Raw genomic sequence first — 25,935 nt, 5'->3', positions numbered from 1 at the left:
TTCGTAATTAGCTGTCTTGCAGATTTAAAAAAATACAATCCCCAAGATCCTTCACGATCGCCTACATGTGTACTCTCGCGAGATCTCCTCTCCAGCCCCTGTGATATACTGTGAGAAACCCCGTCCGACCTCCCTTTCCCGCAAGATGGCTCCGAAGGCGAAGAAGGAAGGTTTGTAGGACCGGGACATAAATATGCGAAAATGTTGCAGAAATGCGAGCGTTTCTCCGTCTCTAGCGGCGGAAGGTTAAAGCAGAACAACGCAGAGTGACACAGATGTGCAAAGCAGAGTAGTATGTGTTGAAATGACGAGGTTCCCCGCGGGTGGAGTTGCAGTGGTGCTGGTGTGTCGCTCCCATGCCTGCCTGTGAGTCTGTATCGGGGGAGCTGTGAAGCGCAGCGCACACTCGCACACACGCGTTACCTGCTGTGATCGCTTCAGCACTACGCTGTGCCTGTTATGTAGGGCTAATCGGCTTGTTATACCTTTAAAAAATAATTTTCATGACGATGATTTCGTGTCTGGTTAACACGATTGAGGCCTGGGTTAGGAAACGTACGTGTTTATTTTAAATGCATCCGATTTGTCTTTTTTTTCCCCCCCCCAAACACACAGTTGCTATATTATAACCTGATTATTTATGGAGATTTCGCGTTTCTAATGGCATTATCCGGTGCCGGTAGATTGTAAATGTGAGCGCCTCTGTTAACAAACACAAAAGAGAAACGTGGTCATGCCTTGCTGGCGTTCTGTGGCTTTTTTATTAAGACCATTGCATCCCTGATAGTCAAAAACGGATCTTTAAAGCTAATTCTGTTAATGCAGCAGCTACACGTGTGCACGAATTCCAGCCTCGTCTTGCTTCATGTAGATTGTCATGAGTGATTGTCAATGAATTTGGCAGTTGGGGGGGGGGGCCTTGTTGTCCAACACCTATATTTTGAGTTTGCTATAGATATAGGCATGACCATTATATACATCTGTCCATGTTTTTAATCTGAAGATCAAGGCTTGCTTTAGTACAGTACATAACCAGTAAAGTGATCAGGGTCTTTAATACATGACCCTGCGTGTACAGTACAGTTTGCAATTAGAAGGCTCTGGTATTGTACTCGGGTTAAGGTGCAGATGATGGTATTAGCGATCAAAGAATGACTTGCTGTGATTATAACTTAAACCTACTGATGCACCTTCACCGTTTTAAATATATGAATCTAGTATTACAAAATGTAATAGGAGTTTGTTGATACCTCCTTGATATTTAAGCAGGACAGATTCTCTGAGGAGGTGCAGCCTCTTGTTTTCTGCTTCTGTTTACTGAGTTGGAGGGGTATTGAAGCTTTGGTCTTGAAATTCAGAAACAAGGGGTTTATTGTATTGGGTCTGGTGTGAAGGATTATACATGGGGGGGAGCTCATGTCATATTCCCTGATCACTGTCTCTGGACAGTGATGTGGCAGGTTTTTGGAGTTGGGAGCTCTTGGGGTTATCAGTGGTTTTGTAGTTTTAAAGGGTTCTACAGAATTCCAGACTTACTGCTAGGGTTTATGCAGGGACACCACTATTTATTTCAAATAGGTTTTAATTTGCAGTTTTAATGTGTGTTTTTTTTTTTTAACCCTTCCAGCTGTCCCTGCCAAAACAGAGGCCAAATCCAAGGCCCTGAAGGCGAAGAAGTCTGTGCTGAAGGGAGTGCACAGCCACAAGAAAAAGAAGATCCACACGACCCCCACCTTCAGGAGACCCAAGACACTGAGACTGAGGAGGCAACCCAAGTACCCAAAGAAGAGTGCTCCCAGGAGGAACAAGTATGTGTGCATTCCACTGCAGTGCAGCCTTTCACTCCGGAGCTCGACACTCACCTTGAATCTGCAAGACAGCACTTGAGGGTCTAGAACTATAGATTTCAAAATGTAAAATAACCAATGCCATGTTTGTAGAACCACTGTACTGAAGTCTTTTATAGGCTCCAGCATCAAAGATGCTTGTGCAGTGGGTCTGGGTGTCGATTTGCAAAAAGCAGACTTCAGATTGAAATAGGAAGATTGCATGGATGCGTTACGCACTTGGCCAAATAGCTGCAATGACTGTTGATGTGTTCACCTAGATAAATGATTGAGAAATCCTTTCTTCTTTACGTTGGTGCAAATGATGGTATTGCGATCAAAGCATGATGCACTGTGATTATGAATTTTGGATACTGATGCACCCCTGACATTTTTCAGCATTCTTCCTAATCCCTGAATTTACTGTTTTAGTTTTAAACCCGTAGAAGGTGTCGTTTTAAGGAAGGGCGAGTTATGTACGAATTAAGGCTCCCAGTTGTAATGTTTAAGAACTACCCAGTTGCTCCCGAACTGCAATTGATTTTGATCATTCCAATTTCTTTAAAGGCTTGATCACTATGCCATCATCAAGTACCCTCTCACCACTGAGTCAGCCATGAAGAAGATTGAGGACAACAATACCCTTGTGTTCATTGTAGCTGTCAAGGCTAACAAGCATCAGATCAAGCATGCGGTCAAGAAGCTGTACGACATTGATGTGGCCAAGGTCAACACACTGATCAGGTACTACACTGCTTCTATAGCTTGATGACTAGGAGTGTCGCTGACATTATATTCTAGTTTTCCAATCTTAATGTGCAATTGATGGAAACTTTTAACGTCTGATTTCAATTTGATGTTTTCAAAGGAACCACTGATGCACTAAATCTAGCACAGTAATGGTCCTTGTTAAATGTACGTTGTTTTTTTTCATGAACTGTTTTTTCCACAGGCCTGATGGTGAAAAGAAGGCTTACGTACGTCTTGCTCCAGACTACGATGCTTTGGATGTTGCCAACAAAGTAAGTTATGCATTTAAAAAAGAATAATCGAAACATAAAATCTGAGCAAAAAAGTAACTTGTTGAAAATTTAGTATAGACAAATACGCCTTTTCTCCCATTAGTGCCACTTTAGTGATGGATCATTTGATTATAGAGTGTAATTCTTTGTTGGTATCGTATCCCTCTCAGGACTGTGTTCACTTTGTCTGCTTGTTTTATCTGGTTTAAGTGTAGCAGCACATGCCTGAGTTATCAATTCTAGTAAGAACCTAGGCATTCCTGTTTAATAAACTTTCAGTGTCTCTGATTAAATTCTGGTGTTTCCAAAGGAACCACTGATACGCAATATGGAATCATTGTGTTTTTCAAATGCAAATTGGATTTGTATCTACATGGAAATGTTACTGAGTGTCTCCAGGTTTCCTGCCACAATACTAACGAGGTTCTTCTCTTGCTTTCAGATTGGCATCATCTAAACTGTCCATCATGGAATGTACAGATAAAAATAAAGTTTATAGAAGTTTCACAATGGGCCTTGTCTGAGTGTTTTGTGTAAAGTGTAACTGGCACACACATGGGCAGCCTGCCGGACCCTGGGTTTGATTTAGTAGAGGGTTACAGACTACCTGGCCTTGCACTTTGCTGGGGTGTACAGTGCACCTAACCTGCTTTGAGATGCATTCCCAGCAGTATTGCAGTAATCAAGAACTTGTCCCTATGCATTAACCCAATACCTCTCAAGACTGGGCTGTCTTCACTACCAGCTGTTTAATTGCTTGGCTACTAGGAATGACTTAAATTGCATCTAAGAATTACGGAATAGGTTTGCCTTTATATACATATTTTCATATAACGTGTAACATAGGTTATGGTGTCCCAAACTAAGTGTGTACACTAGAGGGCAGCAGAGGCTGAACGTGTCTAACCAGCCAGTGCTTCATTTTAGTGCTGGAGTGCCCTGCTGACCTGCAGAAGCAGATTCAGATAAAGAAGTCTTTGTGCTGCTCCTCCCTTCAGCACACATTTAATAATGATTCATTCGAAGAAGCAGTTTTTTATTTTTGAAGCTCCTCTTATTCAGTAGAGTAACTGGTATCCTGAATGTAACTGCTGGAGCCAATAAAATGATGGGTTGTCTCATTACTTTTGAAGACAGCCGCTGCTTTTTACACTGGTTTGTCTTGCTCTGTAATATTCCTATGCTTGTTTTATGATGCTCTTAACTGTTCAGTTTCAAATACCTTGCAAGACAGTACACACAGTCTTGTATTAAAGCTTTTATTCAGTAAACCCTCCCCACAACCTTAACACAGTTGATTTCATCTTAACAATCAAGACTTGAAGTTGCAGTAATGGGATGATGTGTCTTTTACTTAACTCTCTCCTTGTCAGTGATTGAACTGCACTCTAGACCGTAGCCAAGGGATCACTGGGTTTTATGAAATATTCTGTTGCTCATGTAGTAGCATAGTCCTGTGCACACATAGCTGTTATGAAGAGGCATGTCGGTGCCTGCCATGCTTATCCAATTCCCCAAAAAAACAACCAAACCAGGTACTAGGAGGGGCCCTCTTATAATTTGCAAGAATGCTGTAACCAGAAATCACCCTTTTGTTTTACTGGTTCAGGCTTGATTTTTCAGCAGGGTTCCTTTGTAGGCAATTCAATTCAAATCAGACTTGCATAGCCTAGCAGTTTGCGGATCCAGGTTTTTAGCACGAGACCAGGGTGGCATTGTTAAATCCTGTCCTTACTGTATCTACAAACAGAAGCTCTTGTTAGCTTTAGATACTGTGATTACCTTGGTTCACAATGAAGTGTGATGTGGGGAATAGTCCTGTGCTGAGAGCCCTGTGGCACTGCTGTTTCCTTTCATTACGAAAGCCTCTGGGTTGGCTGGAAACACATGCAGTGTTGTGATGTGCTGAACCCGCTCCCTCCTGCAGCTGCTGGCAGAGAAGCAGGCTTCCTATTAAAAGGATGCTGGAGTGCAAATGCTGCTGTTGGAGGCCAAATCCTTTAAATGCAGAGATTCTGGGTGGAGAATCATTAGAGCTGTTATACACTTAAAACGGAACATACTGTACATTTGTATAGAAAACTCCTGCATCTAATGACATAGATGAACCAAGAATTCGTCTTGCGTTTCAGGTCCCAGTAACATCAAATGTATTGTGTGCAATATTATAATGTCAACATTTATGACCAAATATATAAAAAAAAAGTTTTTGTTTTTTTTTTGTGTGTGTGTGCTCACACAAATGTCCAATTTAAAATAACCAAATACATTGTAAAATAACCACCAATGGAATGCATCGCCTCTCTGAGCTTATTACAAGATAAACAGACATAATAACACAGTCAGAATCACAATGTAACAATTGTACCACACACAGTATGCACGTCTCTGTCATCAGCTGTGTTGTTCAGGGAGGTGCTTTTGAAAATGAATCCCCGGTTTAAACAGTTGCTGTGACGTGGTTACAGTACGTTTAACCCTATACTGCCCAAGGTACGTCAAACAGCTTCTATACTGTGATTACCAGAGCACACATATTTGCGTTTGTTTATGATTTTCAATTCCTTATTTTGATGTGTTGCGTGTACGTTTTACTGGGCGCAAGGCGAGCGTTGCTTATTTGTAACACACAGTTATGAAGCTTGCAGAGTCCTTTAGGATGTGTGTTAGGGTTGGCAGCACGGGGTTAAAGGGACGAGTGCAGTGTAATATCAGCCTGTGAGAAACAGGACTGCTTTTTGTCTCTATTACCTTACCTGGTAAACTATTACCGGGATGGAAATAAAACTCCTATTGCATAGCAGTTTCACCCATTCCTGGTTTTACTACCAGCTTGATTAGCCTCAGTGTGTCTTACTAAACTCCTAGTAAAACCAGAAGTGGATCAAACAGCTGTGCAATGGGAGTCTTATTGCCACCCCTGTACTATTCCATGCATCTGTTGTCCTGTGTGCTTTGTAACTTACTTTCACTCTACTGTTTTAAATGGCAATACTGTATAGTTTAGTCTTTTTCTATCTAGACTAAAGCTACTTGAAATAATGTGACGTGTCTTCAGTGCTGGTAACACTTGGTCCTGGGAATGGCATCAGAAACGGGTATTTTGCAGGTCAATGGGGGTGTTCATTTGCTACAGTGGTTAGCGTCCTTTAAAAAGGCACCAGAGCGTAGTGTACTGCTGGAAACACAACCTTAGCCGATGCGTCAGGCATAGGGCACAGATATTGCAGGTCTGGGGTATTCCTGAGGTCAAGGGGAGTTCTTCAGTCGTACACGAACTTGGCGCCGTTGTTGATGGCTGCGCTGTCCTTGCAGTGCGCGGCGCGTCTCTGGGGACGCAGGAAGTCGGTGTGGACGAGGCGCTGGAAGTAAACGAGGATCATGCCGTCCATGAACACCATGGCAAAGAGGAAGAAGCCGGCGTGGTCCAGGGCGTGGAAGTGCTGCACGATGTACCACGTGAGGTAGAACTGCGTGCTGAGGCGGAACGTGACGTAGGTGACCAGGTTGAAGTACTTGTTGACGCGGTAGAGCCCCGAGTCCTGGGCGCTGGCCAGCTTGAGCAGCAGCCGCGTGTGCAGGAAGACGCTGTTCACCTCCACCAGCAGGGCGATGACCGTGCCGCCCACGTAGTGGTGAGAGTAGATTGCGTACATGAAGCACAGGAGCACCTGCGCACAGACACACGCTTTAGGAGCGGGCAGTGGATATGAATGGATGGTTATCATTAAACCTGGATTAACCCATGTTACTTCAGGTAAAGTAGCCTAAGACTGATCAGGGGCTATGAAACCAGTCAAGTAGATAAACCTCGCTCTTCTGGATTCCTGCATTAAAGCTCTGAGAGAAAATTCATATCGTAACAGTACAACTCTTAGACAAAAACACAAAGGACTAATATGAGGATAGGATTTAATCCAGGATCTCACCCTCAATTCTCTGCCTTGAGCATCCTACCTACAGATATTGAACAGCAGTTTCGTATTAAATCTTTCAATTCCTAAACTAGCAAGTATGGTTTTGCAACCTCTGGCATCAGTCAGCGGTCAACCGAGGACCATTGATAAAACAGCGATTTGCACTGTCACAGAAGACATCCTCTGTCACCTTCACACTGCATAACAAAAGCCGTCTTGTTTTCAAGCAAAGGGGGAATAGAAACGGTGGTTCTGACAAATGCATGGCGTGCATTCATCGGGAAAAGAACAAAAATACCTCCATTGTGTCTGAGACAATAATCAGGATTTATCGTTCGTTGACCTCCGCCAGCCAAAGCCTTATGAATAACTGCAGAAGGCATGTTAAATTGCTCTTTTGTTCGTCTGTGCGTGTGCGTGTGGAGAAAAAAGAACTGGAAGAGCGATACAGAGAGACTTGTGCTGACATACGACCTGTAGTTCAACCCACTATGGAAAGGGAGCCACTTCGCTCTATAGAAGCAATATTATTAATCTGTAAAGCAAAGTGTTAATTGACTGAAGATTTTAATTGACATTTTTAAATGCCATCGAGGTTGTGCCGATTACATCTGCTCAATTACAGATCTGCGCGACAATTACAACAAAACAACTACAAATCCTGCGATTTAACAAATACATCTGGTCTGCCTTATTCACCAGTTCAATGCTGTGTTATTTTAACTTGCTAGCAGAGGATGGAGAGAGGCTAGCTTTGTAATGTGTTCACCTACCATAACGTGATGCACCAAGAACTCCCAAGATGCCTTCGACTGGCCGCTGAGGATGATGTCAGCTGCATCCTGGACGAAATACCCTGCAGCAGACAAGACAAACCGGGACATTGTTCAATTAGAGATGCTAGACACTGCATTTATTACCAGTCATGGGATGAGTGCTGTTCTTTTAGGAATTATTCCAAAGAGAAATAACTATGGAAGAGTAAATATTCTTCATACCTTCAATGTGCTCTTATTACAGTGTCAGCACAAGGGGGTCGGCTTGTTGAACCTAGACCACATCACGGTAAGCAACGGCCGGGTTTTGAACAGCATTTTACAGCACTGGAGGATCACCCTGGATTTCATCAGCACAACGGAGGTAAACCAGGGAGAGGCAGGCGATGATGCAATCCACCGAAATACTCCAATCAAATCCAGCCGTGGCTCATCCACACGGCAGACAGGTTGATCAACTCAACCCCCAAGGCTGACATCTGTATCTTACAATAGACAATAGCGGACCCCTCCGTGTTGACTCTGGCATGGAGGAGTGGATTGCAGTTACTAAGAGTGCTGGGCATGCCAGCATATCAGCCAGAAGAATGATTTTTATGAGGCTGCTCCCCGTTTGCATGGGGGTTGGATGTGCTTTCTCTACCCTGCCCAGTAGTAGTCAAACAGTCTGTGAATGATTTAAACATGCACCCTTCCGGCTGACTCTTTTAACAGGTCTCCTTTCCAACCACTAAAATAAATGGAAACAGACTGAGAAGGACAGAGGCACTCTGCTTGTTAATAACAACAGCAGCACGACAGTTCAAAAGGCTTTGTGATTTCTTAATCTTTTAATGTTGTATTTTAAATGTTTTACGATCGCAATTTATATTTCTTTACGCAGTTTTATATAATGGCAGAGCACATCATTTCCCAGGCTCTTTCAATAGGAAAATGCAGTCAATATAAATTGCAAGCGTCTGTATTGCAATCTGCTGTAGAGCTCAGATTGCTAACAAAAAAAACTCCTCGCGATGTTTGTTTTGATTTTGTTGTTTGCAATCAGGTAATATGACAGGCCTCCCTTACTATTACAACACATCAGTCTGTATCCAAGCTGCTTGAGATGAGAATAACAGATACTCAGTGTTCATTTCCAACACACTTCTCTCCCACCCTTCACCGTCACGCCTGAGCCCCTGTGGCCAGGCCGCACGTGGAGAGCGCTCTCATACCTGACGAGATGCACACCAGCAGGTAGTCCACTGTGGTGTAGGACGAGTAGATCTGAGATATCATCTCTGGAGATGAAAAGACGCTGGGGAAAGAGAAGCCAGGCAGTTACTCGGAGGTGCTGCTGCTGCTGCTGCCGCCGTCGCCACATTCCTTTGAAGAGGAATCCACAGCTTTATCACAGCCCCCTGGTGTGAGCGGTGTGCCTGGTAAACATTGCAATAGCTCCCTTCAGCGGCTTTCCTTTACCCAGCCAGCTGCTTCCCCTGTTGACTGACGTGCTTTCAGCCAGTAACCTGCTTTGAGCCCGAAGACACTGGCGAGGTGAAGTGCATGTGTAACACATTTCCTGACAATTACCCCCATTCCCTTTCCTTTAGCTGCAGCTCCAACACTTTACCACCTGGTGGTGCTGTGCGCCATTGGAAATCCCCATCAATTAAACCGGTGACTTGGCCGTGCCTCTTTGTATTTTAAGTCCTTCTCATAACCCTAAACCTAACCTCGCCCACGCACAGGCACTCCTGTTTTCAATATCCCCAACCTACACCCAACCTGATAAACGGGTTTCTAGATGAATTCAGGAATGTCAGTGAAGGAACAGGCGCGATTACATCTCAGAAACAAATATAAAACGGATGCCTTAAATATAGTGCTGATCTGGACTTTGACAACCTGTGAAGGTTTTTTTTTTTTTTCACTTCCTGCGCTGTAGGTCACTTCCTAATCTATTAAACCATGTGACCTGCTGCACAGAAGCGGATTTGATAGCAGGAAGAGGAATGTTAAACTTGATCTGTAGCGCCCGGTTTGAAAAACTTCAGTGCAATAGAGGACAGCGAGATTGTTGATCAAGTTGATAAGAGATTAGAAAATTCATTTCAAACCCTTCATTACCACGCCTTTATTAGGAGGTAGGAGCACTGAAGTAGTTTCATTGAAGACATTTATGAGAGGGGCCATGGTAGGTTTTCACAGAGATTGCAGGGATGGAAATAAGACTCCTATTGAACAGTAGATTCACCCGTTCCAGGTTTTACTGCAAGCTTGATTGGCCACAGTGTAGAGGTACTGTAACAAGCTAGTAAAACCAGGAATGGATCAAACTGCTATACAGTGGGGATATTTCCATCCCTGGATTGGCCCACTCCCAGGCTGAAATAGCAGCCGATCTGAACAGGATCAGAGGTGTGTGTGTGTGTTCAAGAACTACCTGGGTAGCTGGGTGAACCAGGCTGGCACAATGCACCAGAATGGAGCCTGTGCTGAGACCAGGGCTGGTGACCCAGAGGCCATAGGCCTGCCATGCATGGGCTGCCACAAGGAGCGAGGAAACCTCTCTGAAAAGTTACCCCGGTCTTTAAAAGAAACACAAATCATATCCATAACTTGAAACTCCCAGTCGCAAACTGTAAAACTAGAAGTAAGTCAAACGTAATGCTTCAGCTTCATTATACTCTAGGCAGTTTCTCAACACCCCTCCCTTCCAGGTTACTTACCATAGCAAAGCCCAGGGTCCGGTCAGTAAGGAATGCACCAGAGACACAGTCAGGTTCCTCCATCTCCAGGCTTTCACTTTGTCTTGTTCTACATGCCTTGGAATAGGCAAGTCCCTAAGCAACCTGTGCACCAGCCTGAAAGCTACAGCAAACCCAAGCACAGACAGGGTGGGGTACTTCTGCAGTACAACTCGCAGTGCTTCCATATTCTTCTTCTTCTTCTTCTTCCTCTCCCCTCGTGCCGCCTCTGTGTCTCCGCTGACTGGGCGTGTGTCGGTGTATAAGTTTTTCCGAAGTCAAACTTGTTTCCAAGTCCTGTACTTGCTCTAGTTCCCCAGCTTTGAAAACGACAGCAGAAGAAGTTCTCAGATTTCTCACTTCCTGAGCCGCTGCTGTAGGCTAGTGCTGCTGCTGGGACAGCCCACAAGCAGATCCAGCTTGAATACTTGATCATCCCAGTGAGTTTAGGAGAAGAGAGAGAGAGAGAAAGAGAGGAGGAGGAAAGAAAAAGGGAGGGAGCACAAACAAAAAGACAAAAGCAAGGAGGGAAAGACTAAAAGAAAGAGAGAGAAGGGAGAGAGCGGGGCTAGCCCTTCCTAATGAAGAATGCATGGCATTCACAGAAACACATTCTGCATAATAGACATGACCAAAGCGCCAGTGTCTCTGGCAGAGAACAACAATCCTGCTGTGTGTTTCTCCCATGGAGATATCGCTGGGCTCTCTCACTGTGCACATCTACTGGCCATTAAGCTGTCTGTGGATCAGAGTATCAGAGACGCAGAGTCTGAGGTGGTAAAGCACCAGAAATGAAGCTGTCATACTGTTCTATGCAAACAACTGCTCTGTTTTTCCAATGGGCTTTTTTGTATAAACTGAAGATGATGATCCAGACAGCTATTGGTTTTGCATATTGTCCAACCGATAACACAGTTTCACCCTCAGCTGTGTGTTTGCATTTACTGCCTACTGTCACCAATCATAGAGCACAACAGAGATCGATCACCTCTCTACAGTATCTATCTATCTATCTATCTATCTATCTATCTATCTATCTATCTATCTATCTATCTGTCTTTCTATGTTTCTACCTTACTGGAATGGCATTCCATTTTACAATGTGGAATAGTTCAATTTCAAGAGCAAAATACTCATGCCCTCCAACCTTCTGAAGAAAAGCATACCTAGACTTCCCATGGCCCTGAAAAACGCCTAGGACTTCTCCAGCAGGGAGCTGTGTTGGCATCTTATAACAGAAGAGCGTTCTTACTATACCTAGCAGCAGAGGGGTTGTGCAGTGTAGGTTTTAGAGAGACCTTTCGCACTCTGACTCTTCTCAAAGGATTGCTTTTCAGTAACTCAGCGTTTCTACATTCGGCAGTTCTCTTAAATCTGGCAGAGCTTCCACGGATTCAGAACTGGAGCTCAGCTCGTGAATGGAGACCCTTTTAGCTGCTGATTAATAAAATGTCTTTAGTCTTGATTTTGCAGTCTGCTGATTGCAGCTCCGCAGTGTCCAGGGGTCCAGGGGTCCCTTGCAGTGTTAACTTGATGTCATCGGGGGTTAATTTGACCTTTTACCCCAAAGAGTAAATGAAACAGAAGAAAGACACGTGTTAGCATTTAAAAACTAGAAACAATCACAATGCCTATTTCAATCAAATGCTGTTGAGCCATGTGAGGTTGCTTAGTTCACATTCTTTAGCATGAACGATTTGAAAATCTACAGTGGCTCACTGAGGACATACTTCTAGATCCTGCGATCATGGATCTCGTCATCTCCACACGACAGCATCTCTATGTATTTGTTTTCCACTGCCCTTAACGGGACACTGTAAAAATCAGCCCCATTGTTCCTTAAAAGGCCATAAAGGACATGTTGTTGCAATACCTGGATTGATTCACAAGAGGGCAGCAGTTACCAACAAAACCCTTTTGTGATACTGTTCTGTTTCTTGTGTTACTTTGACCCCCAAAGGAGAAGCCATCTCCATCTCACTGCCACCTCACTGCCATGTGTCACACTGCAGCAGGAGGTCGAGGGCAGTGCCAGGTTGGCTGTGAGTGGGTGTATCTGTGTGATTCTAAGTACATTATATAAAGAGGGCTGGGATTGAGGAAATCACAGCTAATCAGTTTGTTATCAGTGACTTTACCTGCCGGACATCACCAGCTGATTTCAACCCACACATTGTTGCTATGACGACCTACAGATGGATTCACCCTGACAATCCAGTGTCTCTGTGCAGCTGGTGGCTTGATTAATGCTTGGCAGCAGTGGAAGGAATCAGAATTTTGAACTACAATGGAAGGGAATTCTGGGGTTATTCTGAGTTCCGATCCCAGCTCAGGCATGTCATTCCGTTCGTCTGGGGAGCTCCACAGTGCAGTATGGTACAGTTCTGTGCAAATCCCCATAGCACTTGTTAATATTAAGTAAGCTGTATTTGAATATTTGCGCTTGTATACTGAGACTGAGAAAGGGGTTAATAAGTGGCTGAGGGATATCCATAGATACATAACTGACAGATCGTCAAACAAGAGCTTGAGCAGCCTCTTAGGAGACCCCCCCCCACCGAGTCCACCTTAAATGAAGAGCCGCGCCCCAGAGCTTATCACCTGTGAGCAGTCCAGCTGGATTACGAGTGCAGCTTTTCCGTTTCACTCGTCACAGTGTTATGCTAACAGAGGAGGAGCTGCTTTGCTGCACACGCTTTACCTGAGTTGAGTTGCTGCATGTTTTGTCGAGATGTTATCATCAGACCGATACCAGCCTGTGTGTTTCTGTCTCTCTAGGGCTGCAGTCTCCACCCTCTCTGCGTTACTGAGTTTCTTTTGGCACCTCCTTATCTAGTTTTCTGTGGCAGTTTTTTTTTTTTTCGATCGTATGTTTTCATGTTTCTCTACACTGGTTCAGTATCATGTGTGCTTGCTTCATTTGTTTTGGGTGGATCACTGTCTCCTTTACCCCAAATCCCTGATTTCTGTGTAGTGAAATGTTTCCCACTGTAGCAGCCTCATCCCATTGTAGCTGGCCTTGTGCTGCCATGCTTATTAAAGAACCATTGCATTGACATTGGAGTGCAAGATCATGGGGGTGATCCCAGTTCAAAACTGACCAATACTATTTGCCGGCACTGTTGAAATTATTGGTCAAAGTGCAATAAAGCTTAGTGAATGTGTGATCAAGCATTTCAGGTATAGTATCACCCAGGCAGGTTTCAAAGGGCTGAAAATACCTTTAGGGAAAGTAAACAAACTGGACTGTGAACTAGGGCTGATAAAGTAGAATGCCCAGAAGGGTCGACTCAAATGTGAAGTTGTGTTTTGATGTTTCCGTGTAAAAAGGAAACATTGTTGTTTGTCAGTTTTGTAACATTACAGGTTAATTAAACACACTTAGCTCCTGTATACTGTTACCATAGGAGACCAGTAAACTTTACACGTGGACGTGTCATAAAGGCTAATTGACGTCACACGATTTCAAAAGGAGCTCTTTTATTGCCCACTAAAACTGGGATAATTGCAGTTTTCAATGAGTTCCTCTTACAAAACCCCCTGAAATGGGCGGCTCTTCTTTTCAGTGAATAAGCAAATGGTTTTATCACAAAACAAACCCTTTCTGTAGGGACGAGTTCCCTGCTAGGGTTCTGTATCCAAACAAGTGACGAAACTCCTGTTATCTCAGACCTTGTTTTGTCAGATGTAATCATTCAGAGCCCTAATCACACAGTGCACACTGCCTTGGTGCTGAGTGAGAGCCTCATTGAAAACTGTTTGTTTATCCCCCTTCATGGTAAGCCGGTCCAGTGACTCCCTGCTGCTTGATGTCAAAGAGGGCAATACTTAAGAGCAGTCTGGTGCTGAGAGCCAAGGAGTTAGCTGCAGCGTGCAAACTGTTACCTTCTGAGGACTCTGCCCTTGACAGCCTGCCTGGCAGATTATAAAGTTAAATATTAACCTGCTTTCTCTTGTCAAAAACACAGCTTGATCCCTAGTTTACACAGATTCCACTAATGAGGTGAATTCAGGGGCTGCAGTGGCTGCCCAGTCTGATATCTGATATGGTGATTATTATCTGCATTCTTCCATAGCTTCGCTTTGCTTTCGCATAACTTCAGCTGAGACCAGTCTGGTGGCATTCCACGAAGGTGCTTTGAGCAGCAGGGACTTCTCTCCCATTGGAAATGTGACCTCAGCGGTAGCAGTGCCAGCAGCTTCCTCATACCTTTTACACTTACGCCTCTGAACCGAGCCGGCTCAGAGCCCATCGGATTAAAACATTCCTCTGATTTGGGCCGTCCCATTTTACCTCAGAACACTACAAGTTATTTGTTAGTTGACTTGAGCAGAGATAGCATAGAAGCAAAAGACTGACCCAGTCTCACCTCCTCCTAGATTTCTGACCCCAGCCTGAAACGAGAAGACGATTTCATTAATCCAGGAATCAGGACGCTCTAGAAGATACCACGTTACGACATGGCAGCTGACATCTGTTTCAGTAAAATAGTGCAAAAGCATTGCACAATGTGAAAAGGCATTGCAAAGCACAGCCAAGTACAGTAATTCCCAGAGGAAGCGCAGGGCAGCACATGTTTGAATTCACAGTGTAAGAACCCTTTTCATTGGTGTCCATTCACAAAGCTTCCTCTGCAAACACAGCCGGATGTTGTGTGCATTGAGCAGCTGGGCACTTTGGTTTCATACAGTATCCTCGCTATTTGCATTCAAATACACCAAAATGCATTTCCTACCCAGTGATACCGCGCTGACTGAAGGAATGCACAGTCATAGAAAATGTACCTTTCTTGACATTGCAAACATCTTGTGTGGCTCCCAGGTAAAATTACCTTTAAATTACAACATGTTTTTAACAGTGTCGTGAAGCATAGTAAATGAATCCAGTTTAATGTTATACTGAAGGGGTGGAATTAAGACTCCTATTGCATAGCAGTTTCATCCATTCCAGGTTTTACTACGAGCTTGATTAGACACAGTGTACAGGTAGCAAGGTCAGGTGTGTCTTATTTGCATCGCTTTACTGTATTAATACAATACAATTTGCATTTGCTAGACATGCTAACAGTGTTTCCTATAGGGCTGTCATTGACATGTTATGTTTAGTCAATGTATATTTTGCTTGACTACGACATCGTCCACCTTCGTCAGCAAAACGCTGCACCAATCCTTTATCTCTCAACGTTGCGATTCTCGCCCCTCTACGAGGTTTGTCCCAGCGGCGCTCCTGTAGTAGCCTGGGACGTGTTGCCTGGAGACCGGGGTTTGTGTCAGACAGTCATGGAGAGATATGAAAAAATCAAAGTTGTTGGCAGGGGCGCTTTCGGGTAAAATGTTTGGAGAAATGTTGCATTTGCTGCATTCGTTACAGCTCTCTTTTCAGGTGGTTTACTTTACAAGCTGTTGTTACCTGACTTTAAGTCTTTGAAAAGCGAAACATGAGCGCACTGCACGTCAGCGTCTCTAGTCAGATATAAGCACGATGTGGAATAAATGAAGCGAGGCCTATAGGCTATACTTGTGTCAACACGGAATTCATTTAACAGCTCGCAGTTACAAAGCCATTGCGAAGCCTGCATACTTCATGACAACGGCTTGTATAAACGCTGTGATTCATGTGTTTTCACGGGGGAGTTGTTCGTTTCACTGATAATTCACATAACTGCTACTGTATAAGAAAAAGAAAAAAGGCTGTGTTTACTGCCTAGATTGTTTACATTCTCCAAATACTATTTTATCTACAGGGACTGAAATGTCATTTTAATAATAATAATAATAATAATATAATAATAATAATAATAATATAAATTTACTATAAACCACAGCTAAAGAGACCTGTTAAAACAGTGTAATCTGGAGACTAAAATATAGCAAAGTAAGATATTTTAAAATCTTGACAAACAATATCCTAAGAACATCTATTATAATGGAAGGGGTACAGTTTTCTATGTACAAATGGTGATGTGCCTTCGCAGCTTTAAAGAGAGGTGTAGGTCTCATACTTTGCACAGAAAAGCCAGCGGATTCTTGTTGTTTGCATGTGAAAGAAGCTGCACCTGCTCTATTGAGAGAGAGTGCATGAGGCAGACTTTGCGGCTTTGCGGCTATTGTTGTCTTTGTGGCTTCTTGTAGAGCAGTCCCATTATTACACTGGGACAGAAGGATAATGATAGAGCTCTGTACGCAGAAGCAACAGGAGGAAGTGATGTCTGTGCTACCACAGCCTGTAATTGGAGTGAGAGTTAACAGTCTCCTTTACAGTATAGTCCCAGGGAAGCACTACAGACAATAGAAAGTTATTATGGTGTGCAAAGGCAAAGATTTTCAGAACAGAAATAACATAATTTAACAGATCCCTTCTGCAAATAAGTTATTTTGGGATTGCTTTACACCATTATGGTTCAGTGTGTCAGAATTAGTGGAATTCATCTAGTGGAACTTTAAGATGGATCTAAAGAATATCTCAAAAGAGGCATGTGTTAAACTTAACAAATGGCATACAGTAAAGTACATGCCATTTTAGCATCTATACCACAGGGGTGTTTGTCATCTGAGAAGCAAGTGTATTGCGTGGACACCCAGTTTTATACCGTTTCATCCTTTGTTAATAGCATTGTTCACTTGTGCCGAAACAAGACTGACCAGAAGCTGGTGATCCTGAAGGAAATCCCTGTGGAACAGATGACCCGAGACGAAAGACTGGCCGCTCAGAACGAATGCCAGGTCTTGAAGCTGCTGAACCACCCCAACATCATTGAGTACTATGAGAACTTCCTGGAAGACAAAGCACTCATGATTGCAATGGAGTACGCACCAGGTATGCTACACCTGCACATTTACACAACATTTAGGTCAAATAAAGGGTTGTTATTGGGATGCTGCTGTAGAAAAGCTGGATAACTTCAAGCTAAAATATTTCCTGTTTGTTTCAAAGTAATCAAATGTTAGAAACCCAAGTCACATGAACAATTCTTGGTAGGTGCATTAAATAAATCTATTTTATTTTGCACTGAGCACTGATACAATGTATCGGGTTTTGTTTATAAAGACAAGTAAAAAACACTTATTTTTAACCTCTCTGCATCTCCTGCCAGGAGGCACACTGGCTGAGTACATTCAGAAGCGCTGCAACTCTCTGCTGGATGAAGACACCATCCTGCACTTCTTTGTGCAGATCCTGCTGGCTCTCTATCACGTCCACAACAAGCTCATTCTGCACCGGGACCTCAAGACCCAGAACATCCTTCTGGACAAGCGCCAGATGATTGTCAAGATTGGAGACTTTGGCATCTCCAAGATACTTGTCAGCAAGAGCAAGGCTTACACTGTGAGTCTGCGAGATACTGATCCAGCTTCTGACTTCATGACTGGACTAGTACAGTACTGTAGTGCAAATGAAAAGTCCACTCTCGTTTCCGTTGCTTTCCTAAATATTTTTTACTTCACTTTTCTTCCCGTGCAGGTGGTCGGCACCCCGTGCTACATCTCTCCAGAGCTGTGTGAAGGGAAGCCATATAACCAGAAGAGCGATATCTGGGCTCTGGGCTGTGTGCTGTACGAACTGGCCAGTCTCAAAAGGGCATTCGAAGCTGCAGTAAGAAACTTCCAGTAAAAATAATAATAGTTGTAATTCCATAAGAACGTATTATGTTTCGGATCTTTTGTCAAAGCCCACGCTGTTTTTGTCATCTGTTGGTCCACAGTAATCTCGGACGCATTTATCAGGTGTCAACACCATTCAGCCCATTGGCCACTTCAAAATGTGTACTGAAATCCAATGAATGCCCCTGTGGTTCAGGTGATATAGATGCATTGCCTGTCTTTGATGGGGGTGTTTTATTATATAGAATTTTCTGTAGAAGTAAAATGGATTTTAACTACATTATGTTGCCAGTTTGTAATATATTGTCAGGCAGTTTTATTTAATCCTTGTGCGTTTTTTTCCTAGAACCTGCCTGCCTTGGTGCTGAAGATCATGAGTGGCACCTTCGCTCCAATCTCGGACCGGTACAGCCCGGAGCTCCGACAGCTCATCCTGAGCATACTCAATCTGGACCCGTCCAAGCGGCCTCAGCTCAACGAGATAATGGCCCAGCCCATCTGCATCCGGCCCCTGCTGAACCTCTACACAGACATTGGCAACGTCAAAATGAGGAGGTGAGGAGACCCAACAGGGAGTTAGAGCATCTGTAAAAGCGTGCGTGCGTGGCGTGCGTGGCGTGCGTGCGTGGCGTGCGTGCGTGGCGTGCGTGCGTGTGCGTGCGTGCGTGCGTGCGTGCGTGCGTGGCGTGCGTGGCGTGCGTGCGTGGCGTGCGTGCGTGGCGTGCAAGTAATCCCGTAATGATCAAAACTAGTTTGTGTACTAGCCGAAATGCCTGTTGACTTGACTTTGTTTCTTATAAGTTCTACCATACCCTCGTAACGCCTCCAGTCTTGTAATTAGCATGATGATCTGACTTGTGTCTGCGGTTTCGTTCTTTTAACAGGATTGAGAAGCCATTGTCTTCAGTTCAGGCAGGGTCCCACGGGCGGCCAGGAGGAAGGATGCCCAGCGCCAGATCTAGGGGTAAGTTACGCTCTCAGATCAGGGAGTCCAGTGCATGACTTTCACTTTTACATACATCTTCTCATAATGTCTTTTTCATCTATGATTTCAAAACGCTTAATCGTAATTGTCAGCTAAAGCAATCAGAAACGAAAGTCAAGTAGAAAAACGTTTTGACTAGTACCTTCATCAGTGCAGAAGCGTTTGCCTGCTTGACTTTTCTGCGCATCGTAATACCTAATAATATGTTTGCATTGGTTTTCAGGAGTGAGGTCACTATAGACGTGTGGTCTCCTGTAAAAGACTTTCCAGAAAGAGTAATTCAGGTGATGAAGCATCAGATCTGACTGTACATTTTTGTATTCTTTTTTAGCTTTGGGGAGCTCTGGCTTTGGGAAGACGGGTCACCCCCCTCCCCTGTCCTCAGTCTACACCTGGGGCAGTGGGATCACCGCACCCCACCGCCTGCCCATGCTCAACACAGAGGTCATGCAGGTCTCTCTGGGGAGAACGCAGAAAACCGGGGTCACCAAGTCCGGACGCCTCATCACCTGGGAGGTGAGACAAACTCGATATACTTTAGGCATATGAATAGAAGAAAATGAACAAACGAGAGGAGTCTTTTCAGCCCATCAGTACTCACCCGGTTCCTAGTAACTGTTTAATCTCAAAGCTTTGTTAGGTCGAGGCTAGGCAACCCACTCGATACCCTCACCACTGTGCATAAAACAGCGTCTCCCATCTCTGCTCCTGGATTGTGCTTAAAATATCGGTTAGAGCCCATTTCAGTTTGACCATGGAAACACATTGCTGCCAGTATTTCAGTCCAGTGTCGTAGGAGAATATTTGGTGTTTTGTGCAGGCTCCGTCTGTGGGGTCAGGAGACGGCTCTCTGCCTGGATCTGTGGGGCACAGTCAGACGCAGTTCATCTCCAGGTTCCTGGAGGGTCAGTCTGGGGTCACCATCAAGTACGTCTCCTGTGGAGATCTGTTTACTACCTGTATGACAGGTAAGAGCAGGGCACGCAAGTTCATGGTTTATCAGGAAATAACGTACGAGAAAATGATTTCCATGTAACTCTGAAACTGCACAATGCATTCCTGTTTCTACACAAATTACTAGCTGTACATTTTATTCCTAGATATTCACTGCAGCAGTATCTGATGTTATCTTAATTATGAGTCATTACGTTGAGCGATTGTCAGTGTTTTAAATAGACACCTTGTCTGTATGTACTTTACCGGTATACACACAAAGGAGACAGGTATTACTGTGGCATGTCTTTTGATTGCAGCAGAGCTCTGCAATGAGTGTGTGTCAAAGCCTTGGTATTTTTGCATGCAGAATTGCATCTTTTTGTTATTCCACCCAGGATGTCAGCCACAGACACACTAACAATGAACATGTAATACCCCTCAAACATTTGATTGTGTGCGGGGTGTGTTGACAGTAATTCTCCTGTAGTAACCGGGGTGAAAGTCAGCAGTTTACAGTGACAAATCTGTTTGTGTCAAGTTTATTTGTTTATTACTTTAGTGTTTTATCTTTCACTCCTCATAAATCATAAATTCTTAACAAAAAAATCTCATGGTCCTTTTGGTTTTACGATGCAGACCGAGGGATAATAATGACCTTTGGGAGTGGAAGCAATGGCTGTCTCGGGCATGGGAATTTTAACGATGTCACACAAGTAAGTAATGGCCAAAAAAAAAAAACAGTTTACAATAATGAATTCTGCTTCAAATAAAGAAAGAGAGGGAGAGCTGCACTATAACTGCCTGTTATTATGTTTATATAGTACCTTGGTTTGCCGACTTGTCTTTTCATGTGAGCTTTGGTATTTCTGTTGAATTGTCAAGTAAGACTGGTGAGAATATACTAGAGAGTAATTATCACATGTTTATCGTGTTTGTCACGTTGCAGCTTTTTCATTTTGCAGCCCGTTCCCCAGTTCTGACCAGTTCTTCGTTACTGGCCCTGTGGGTTTTGTGAGGGGGGCACCCCCTCTGTAAGTTCCCAGCTTTAACCTTGTCTTCTTGGTTTTGCAGCCTAAGATAGTAGAGGCCCTGCTGGGGTACGAACTGGTCCAGGTGTCATGTGGGGCATCACATGTTTTAGCAGTCACCAATGAGCGTGAAGTGTTTTCCTGGGGAAGAGGAGACAATGGTATGTTCAAAGAGCAAGGAGCGGGACAGTGTATTCCAGTGCTTACCTGCTTACCAGTGTTCTCTTACTTTCCCACTGGGAAAGGTGCTTTCCTTTAGTTATGTTTTATTTTGTTATTTTAAAACTACAAAGACAAGCGGACATGTTGAGAACAAAATCCGCTGACCAGGGCAGGCACTGGTAAGAGTTTGTCTGCTTGTAGTTTTGAGTGGTTCTGGGGCTCCGCTGAGCGCTCTTTTTCTTCTCTCCTCCAGGTCGCCTGGGCCTTGGCTCTCAGGAGCCCCATAACTCCCCCCAGCAGGTGGCAGTACCCCCCGAATTCGAAGCTCAGAGGGTCCAGTGTGGAGTGGACTGCTCCATGATCCTCACCACTGGACAACAGATACTGGCTTGTGGAAACAACAGGTAATGCAATAACACAACACAGCACCTGCCTTGGTTATTATAATAATGTTAACACAGTGCTCTCCAGTTCTAATGAAGCCCTTTATACAACAGATGGGGTGTGACTCCCACTTGCACCATAATGCCATTCCACTAGCACTTGCAATTCTGGGTACATCAGTATGCAAATAGCAAGGCCTCTTAACTACTTCATAACTGGGATAATAATAATAATAATAATAATTCAATTTTATAGCGAGTCTTTGAAGCAAGCACTGAATAGTGGACAATAGTGGTAGGTTAGGCAGCTCAGGGCTAGTTAAAAAGCAGTCTGAGCACATGAGTTTTTAACTAGAATGTGATCAGGGATTTGATTCCACAAAGATTAGTGGGAAAAGCCATACACAGGGAAGGAGCTGAACAGAGAAGGCTCTGGCTCCTTTCATTTTTCGGTTGACTAGCGACTTGCACTTAATACAGCATGGAGACAGTACATAGATGTTGCATCTCGGTGGATCAGTCATTTAATACAGACTGCATCTAAGATCTCGGTGGATCAGTCATTTAATACAGACTGCATCTAAGAAGGGCGTGGCTTTGTTGGAACATTCTTTTTTTAAAGACATCCTGTGGTGTTCTGAAGCACACAGAACAATGCAGAGAGGCTGCATTCTGATACAGTGAGACATGTTAGGGGGTTTACACTTTAAGAAGAGGTGATGGAAAGGGTATTTCAGCAGTGTGGTTGGCTCTGTAAAGTTTAGCTGTAGCCACTGGCTTGGGTGGAAACAGTTTTGTCGCGAGGCAAAGGCTTGCTACGTGTTATGCAAACAGGATCAGGATTTTGGGACAAGGTGAGGTGTTACGTCACCAAGCAAGAAGCAAAAAGAACAGCCTTGTTCTTTTATTCCACGTTAAATATCAGCAAAGAGAAAATGTTCCAGGAAATGCAATGTTTTTAAAAATTATTATCTTTAAAAACGTATTGGTTATTAAGAGCTCTTTACATATAAAAAAAAAAATCTAAACTTTTTTTTTAATTAAAAAAATATATTTTTTAGGTTTAATAAACTGGGTTTGGATAAGATCAGTGCAGCAGAAGAAGAGCACCCCTCTGAACAAGTTGAAGAGGTCCACACCTTCACCCATGTCCAGTCGGCTCCTCTGAATGTGGAAAAGATCATTGACATTGATATCGGAACAGCCCATTCCATTGCAGTCACAGGTGAGGATAATTAATCTGCTGTTACTCTCCAAAAGGTGTTTTATAACATTGTTATTTATATTTTTGTATGAATTTCTCACACACAGAAAAAGGACAGTGCTTCACCTTTGGCAGTAACCAGCATGGGCAGTTGGGCACCAATACTCGCAGAAACAGCCGGGTGCCCTACCACGTGTCAGGACTGCAGGGGGTCAGAGTCACCATGGCTGCTTGCGGGGATGCCTTCACTGTCGCCATTGGAGCAGGTACAACACAGGAACGGACCTGGTGTCTTAACACTGCCCTCCTGCGACTCTAGGGGCACATTCTACATGGGTAGGGCAAGGGAGAGAAGAGAAATACTCAGGTCAGGAGGTTCAGCTTCAGCTTTCTTAAAGCAAAAGAAGAAAAAAAAACAAAAAACAGCCTTGTAGGATGTCTTGGCACTTTACAAACACAGCACTGTCCAACTGAGCATTTCTGCACTGTGATTCTTTTTTTTTTATTCTGAAAATTGCTTGTTAATTAACTATATCAAAGCAAAGTCTGCTTCTCTCTAATATCTTTTTAAACACTGTATCTCTGTCTTGCTGGTGACCCAAAAACAGAGAGGTTGATTCAGCCGCAGCGGAACTAACATGTGAGGTTAGCGGTTTTGTTAATCTCCAAACGTCTAACGAGGTTAGACCAGGTTAAACTGGCAACATGAAAGCATGAAGCAGTGTTGGTCGCTTCTCAGCATGGGGCTCACTCTAATTGGATGTGCACTGTGTTCTTGCTGTGCGTCTGACTGCATCTGACTGTGCTTGTCCCCAGAGGGTGAGGTGTACACCTGGGGGAAAGGGGCCAGGGGTCGGCTGGGAAGAAAGGAGGAGGACTGTGGAATTCCCAAATTAGTCCAGCTGGATGAGAGCCACCCCTACATTGTAACATCAGTGGCGTGCTGCCATGGGAACACTCTGCTTGCAGTCAAGAGTAAGAATTATTGATCTTTTATCTATTTATCTTCATTACATAAACCAACCATCTTAAAACAGACTCTGCATAAAACCTTACCTATTTATTAATGAAGAGATTAATGCATTTTAATTCAGTGTGAAATGTGTGTGTCTCTCTCTCTCTCTCTCTCTCTCTCTCTCTCTCTCTCTCTCTCTCTCTCTCTCTCTCTATATATATATATATATATATATATATATATATATATATATACACACACACATACACATACATACATACAGCTACCAGTCTGTTTACTGAATCTGGCCCCGTCCCTCCCCCTCTCCTCAATATCAAAGGGCTAGTATTGGAAAAAGTAATTAACTCAGAAGTAAAATAAGCTGCAAAGTTTCCTTTTGAAGGAGCAATAAAATGAACACAGTAGGAGTCCGACTAGAACTCTGCACTAATCAGGTACTGGGTGGTAACATAAAACCTGACAAACAAGCAGACCAGAGTATTCCTAGACAGTCTTTTACAAGCCACAGACACAGTTTTAATTAAAACAAAATGCAACCGACTATTGGTAGTTTTATTATATACAAGAAAGCTGTGTTTGAGGGGGGAAAACTGGACTATTTTATTGACCAGGAGTCATTAAACCCAAAAGATAGAGCACCATTCATGTGGAGTCTATCAACACGTCATCACAAACAGAAAACCCTGATACACACAAACCAGCTCTCCAGCTTTGAAAGGAGTGTTTACAGAAACACGGGCCACATTAAATCTCCACAGCCCATTTGAAATAGCAGCAGATTTAGTGAAGAATAAACAACGGAATCCAGCCAGTAAGACAGAACTCTGTATTCCTTTCGACTGCATGCTGTCCATGATGTCTGAGGGTTTATAACAGAAAACCCATACACAGCAGTGAAAGTTTTAAAATAATAAAAATAAAACGAGGGGTAATTTAGTCAAGGTTTTTTTTTTTTTTTTTAGGGTTTGTTGTAGTTTTATGTCAAGGGAATTTGAATTGTCAGATCTGTTTTGTTCTCCTTGCAGCTTTACTAGAAGAGACCATTCCCAGGTGACCCTAGACTCATCGTAGCAAGACCTTGCTGCCAGTGTCTTTTAACTTTGAGCCAGGATCTTTCCCATCGCCTTATCAAGCTCCACAGTCTTGCCTGCCTTGAGACTCTGCACAGCAGGAAGCCCTTGAAGAATGCCAGCTGCACAGTTACTCGAAAGGGATCTAACACTGTGTCCTTGGAGCACAGAGCTCTTTTGTACAGACTACAGTTGCAAGGCAGTTCCAGGTTCTCCTATGAGCCTTCGTGTCCTGCATAGTACGAGAAGCTCAGGTGAGATGTAGTTGATTTTCAGTGGGATGTTTGAATTTCACTGATGCTCTTCCCAGCCTGTGTGTGGCCCCTGTGTGAGCCGCCAAGACCTGTGTGATCTCTGTTGGCACGCTCCACCTGCTACTTGTGATCTGCAGACACACCCAGCGTGAACCTGCCAGTATCTATCTGTGCCCGTTCCATTCCTGACAACTCGACCGCCTTTGTGTGGTGCATCTCCTAAAAACTATAGAATTGGGAGATTCTTTTTACTCAATTACTGAACGTATTTGTGTATTGGTTTCCATTCATTACCGTGTTCGGTACTGCCTCGTTAACCACATTAATCATGACATTGGTTGTTTTTGGACTCTGCTGTGCTCAGTGACACGTGCAGTACAACATGATGAGTCAGTTCTGTATTGTATATAGTAGAAACCTGTGTTCATGGATTTACAGTGCTGTCTTGTTATACCTTTATACAGTCTATTTTTAAACATGATTTTATGCTATTAAAGTTTTAAATCAGCGGGAAGGTCATGCAAAAAAATGAAATTAAAAAAATGTACAATTTAATGCAGGCAGCGTTTTTATTGACGCTGCGTGGCTTTTAACTTTGTTAGTAAATATGTGTGTGTGTGTTTACTTCATTCAGTCGGGGGGGGGGGGGGGGGTTACTTGGTTTTTCTTTCCCCCCAACCCTATTCCAGCTCAGTTACATTGGGTTATAAAATGTCAATCACCATAGCAACTTTGTTTCTGTAACTCAACATCACAGGACCTGCTGATGAGGTGCTAATGCTGGGCAGCTCACTGGGGTAGGTGCTGTCTATAATTCAGACAGGGTTATTGCAGACCACCTGTAAATTTAAATCTATCCTGCCTTAAATCTTAAGGAAAACTGAAGCCTTGCAGCTTTTCAATTGTTTTTATTTTATTTTATTTTTTATAACAGTGATTGCCTGCTTCTCAAACGCTGCACAATTCAATATGTACTCACTGATAAGACGGATTTAGAATACCTTCGTGACTCATGTCACGAGACAATTAAATGTGTACTTCGTCAATGGACGCCCACCACTACTA

The 25,935-nt window shown here is 43.6% G+C and overlaps 3 protein-coding genes and 3 non-coding genes across 9 annotated transcripts; 5 read left to right on the top strand and 1 right to left on the bottom strand.

Moving 5' to 3' along the window:
• The first annotated feature begins 62 nt into the window (after positions 1–62).
• Positions 63–3,358, top strand: rpl23a (ribosomal protein L23a). The gene is made up of 5 exons (XM_041241390.1): positions 63–170; positions 1,628–1,808; positions 2,394–2,570; positions 2,779–2,848; positions 3,291–3,358. The coding sequence occupies exons 1-5, from the start codon at positions 146–148 to the stop codon at positions 3,303–3,305; spliced, it is 468 nt and encodes a 155-aa protein (XP_041097324.1). The 5' UTR covers positions 63–145; the 3' UTR covers positions 3,306–3,358.
• LOC121308781 lies at positions 1,122–1,191 on the top strand. The gene has a single exon (XR_005948557.1). It is a non-coding gene; the product is annotated as a small nucleolar RNA Z17 (small nucleolar RNA).
• On the top strand, positions 2,142–2,210 carry LOC121308782. The gene has a single exon (XR_005948558.1). It is a non-coding gene; the product is annotated as a small nucleolar RNA Z17 (small nucleolar RNA).
• LOC121308780 lies at positions 2,643–2,709 on the top strand. The gene has a single exon (XR_005948556.1). It is a non-coding gene; the product is annotated as a small nucleolar RNA SNORD42 (small nucleolar RNA).
• A 2,331-nt stretch (positions 3,359–5,689) lies between the features above and the next one.
• On the bottom strand, positions 5,690–10,724 carry tlcd1 (TLC domain containing 1). Its single transcript, XM_041241386.1, has 4 exons — positions 10,253–10,724; positions 8,756–8,838; positions 7,539–7,621; positions 5,690–6,519 (listed from the first exon to the last, which is right to left on the bottom strand). The coding sequence occupies exons 1-4, from the start codon at positions 10,456–10,458 to the stop codon at positions 6,112–6,114; spliced, it is 780 nt and encodes a 259-aa protein (XP_041097320.1). The 5' UTR covers positions 10,459–10,724; the 3' UTR covers positions 5,690–6,111.
• A 1,803-nt stretch (positions 10,725–12,527) lies between these two features.
• nek8 (NIMA-related kinase 8) lies at positions 12,528–25,456 on the top strand. Of its 4 annotated transcripts, none has more exons than XM_041241392.1 (15): positions 12,528–12,688; positions 16,882–17,087; positions 17,365–17,597; positions 17,733–17,864; positions 18,219–18,427; positions 18,757–18,836; positions 19,189–19,373; positions 19,678–19,825; positions 20,430–20,506; positions 20,865–20,982; positions 21,237–21,387; positions 22,428–22,591; positions 22,678–22,836; positions 23,387–23,545; positions 24,572–25,456. In XM_041241392.1, exons 1-15 carry the CDS (start codon positions 12,558–12,560, stop codon positions 24,598–24,600), a joined length of 2,181 nt encoding a protein of 726 aa, XP_041097326.1. In that variant the 5' UTR covers positions 12,528–12,557; the 3' UTR covers positions 24,601–25,456. The 4 variants fall into 4 exon arrangements, with proteins under 4 accessions (XP_041097326.1, XP_041097329.1, XP_041097327.1 ...); XM_041241395.1 differs by lacking the exon at positions 12,528–12,688 and adding an exon at positions 14,992–15,092 and having other exon boundaries at positions 24,572–25,455; XM_041241393.1 differs by lacking the exon at positions 12,528–12,688 and adding an exon at positions 15,523–15,597 and having other exon boundaries at positions 24,572–25,455.
• Positions 25,457–25,935: the final 479 nt, after the last annotated feature.

The sequence above is a fragment of the Polyodon spathula genome, unplaced genomic scaffold (genome assembly GCF_017654505.1).
Source record: "Polyodon spathula isolate WHYD16114869_AA unplaced genomic scaffold, ASM1765450v1 scaffolds_766, whole genome shotgun sequence".
In the NCBI taxonomy this organism is placed as follows: domain Eukaryota; kingdom Metazoa; phylum Chordata; class Actinopteri; order Acipenseriformes; family Polyodontidae; genus Polyodon; species Polyodon spathula.
Note: the sequence above shows the minus strand (reverse complement) of the source record. Positions and strands in the feature narration are given on the sequence as shown.

Coding starts and splice junctions, on each gene's coding strand:
- rpl23a (XM_041241390.1), top strand. CDS start 146: ATGGCTCCGAAGGCGAAGAAGGAAG. Junction 1,809..2,393: donor AGTGCTCCCAGGAGGAACAA/GTATGTGTGCAT, acceptor ATTTCTTTAAAG/GCTTGATCACTATGCCATCA. Junction 2,571..2,778: donor AAGGTCAACACACTGATCAG/GTACTACACTGC, acceptor TTTTTTCCACAG/GCCTGATGGTGAAAAGAAGG.
- tlcd1 (XM_041241386.1), bottom strand. CDS start 10,458: ATGGAAGCACTGCGAGTTGTACTGCAGAAGTACCCCACCCTGTCTGTG. Junction 8,839..10,252: donor GGACCCTGGGCTTTGCTATG/GTAAGTAACCTG, acceptor CTCTTTCCCCAG/CGTCTTTTCATCTCCAGAGA. Junction 6,520..7,538: donor TCTTGGTGCATCACGTTATG/GTAGGTGAACAC, acceptor GTCTGTGCGCAG/GTGCTCCTGTGCTTCATGTA.
- nek8 (XM_041241392.1), top strand. CDS start 12,558: ATGGAAGGGAATTCTGGGGTTATTCTGAGTTCCGATCCCAGCTCAGGC. Junction 18,428..18,756: donor GGCAACGTCAAAATGAGGAG/GTGAGGAGACCC, acceptor TTCTTTTAACAG/GATTGAGAAGCCATTGTCTT. Junction 19,826..20,429: donor GTTTACTACCTGTATGACAG/GTAAGAGCAGGG, acceptor TTTACGATGCAG/ACCGAGGGATAATAATGACC.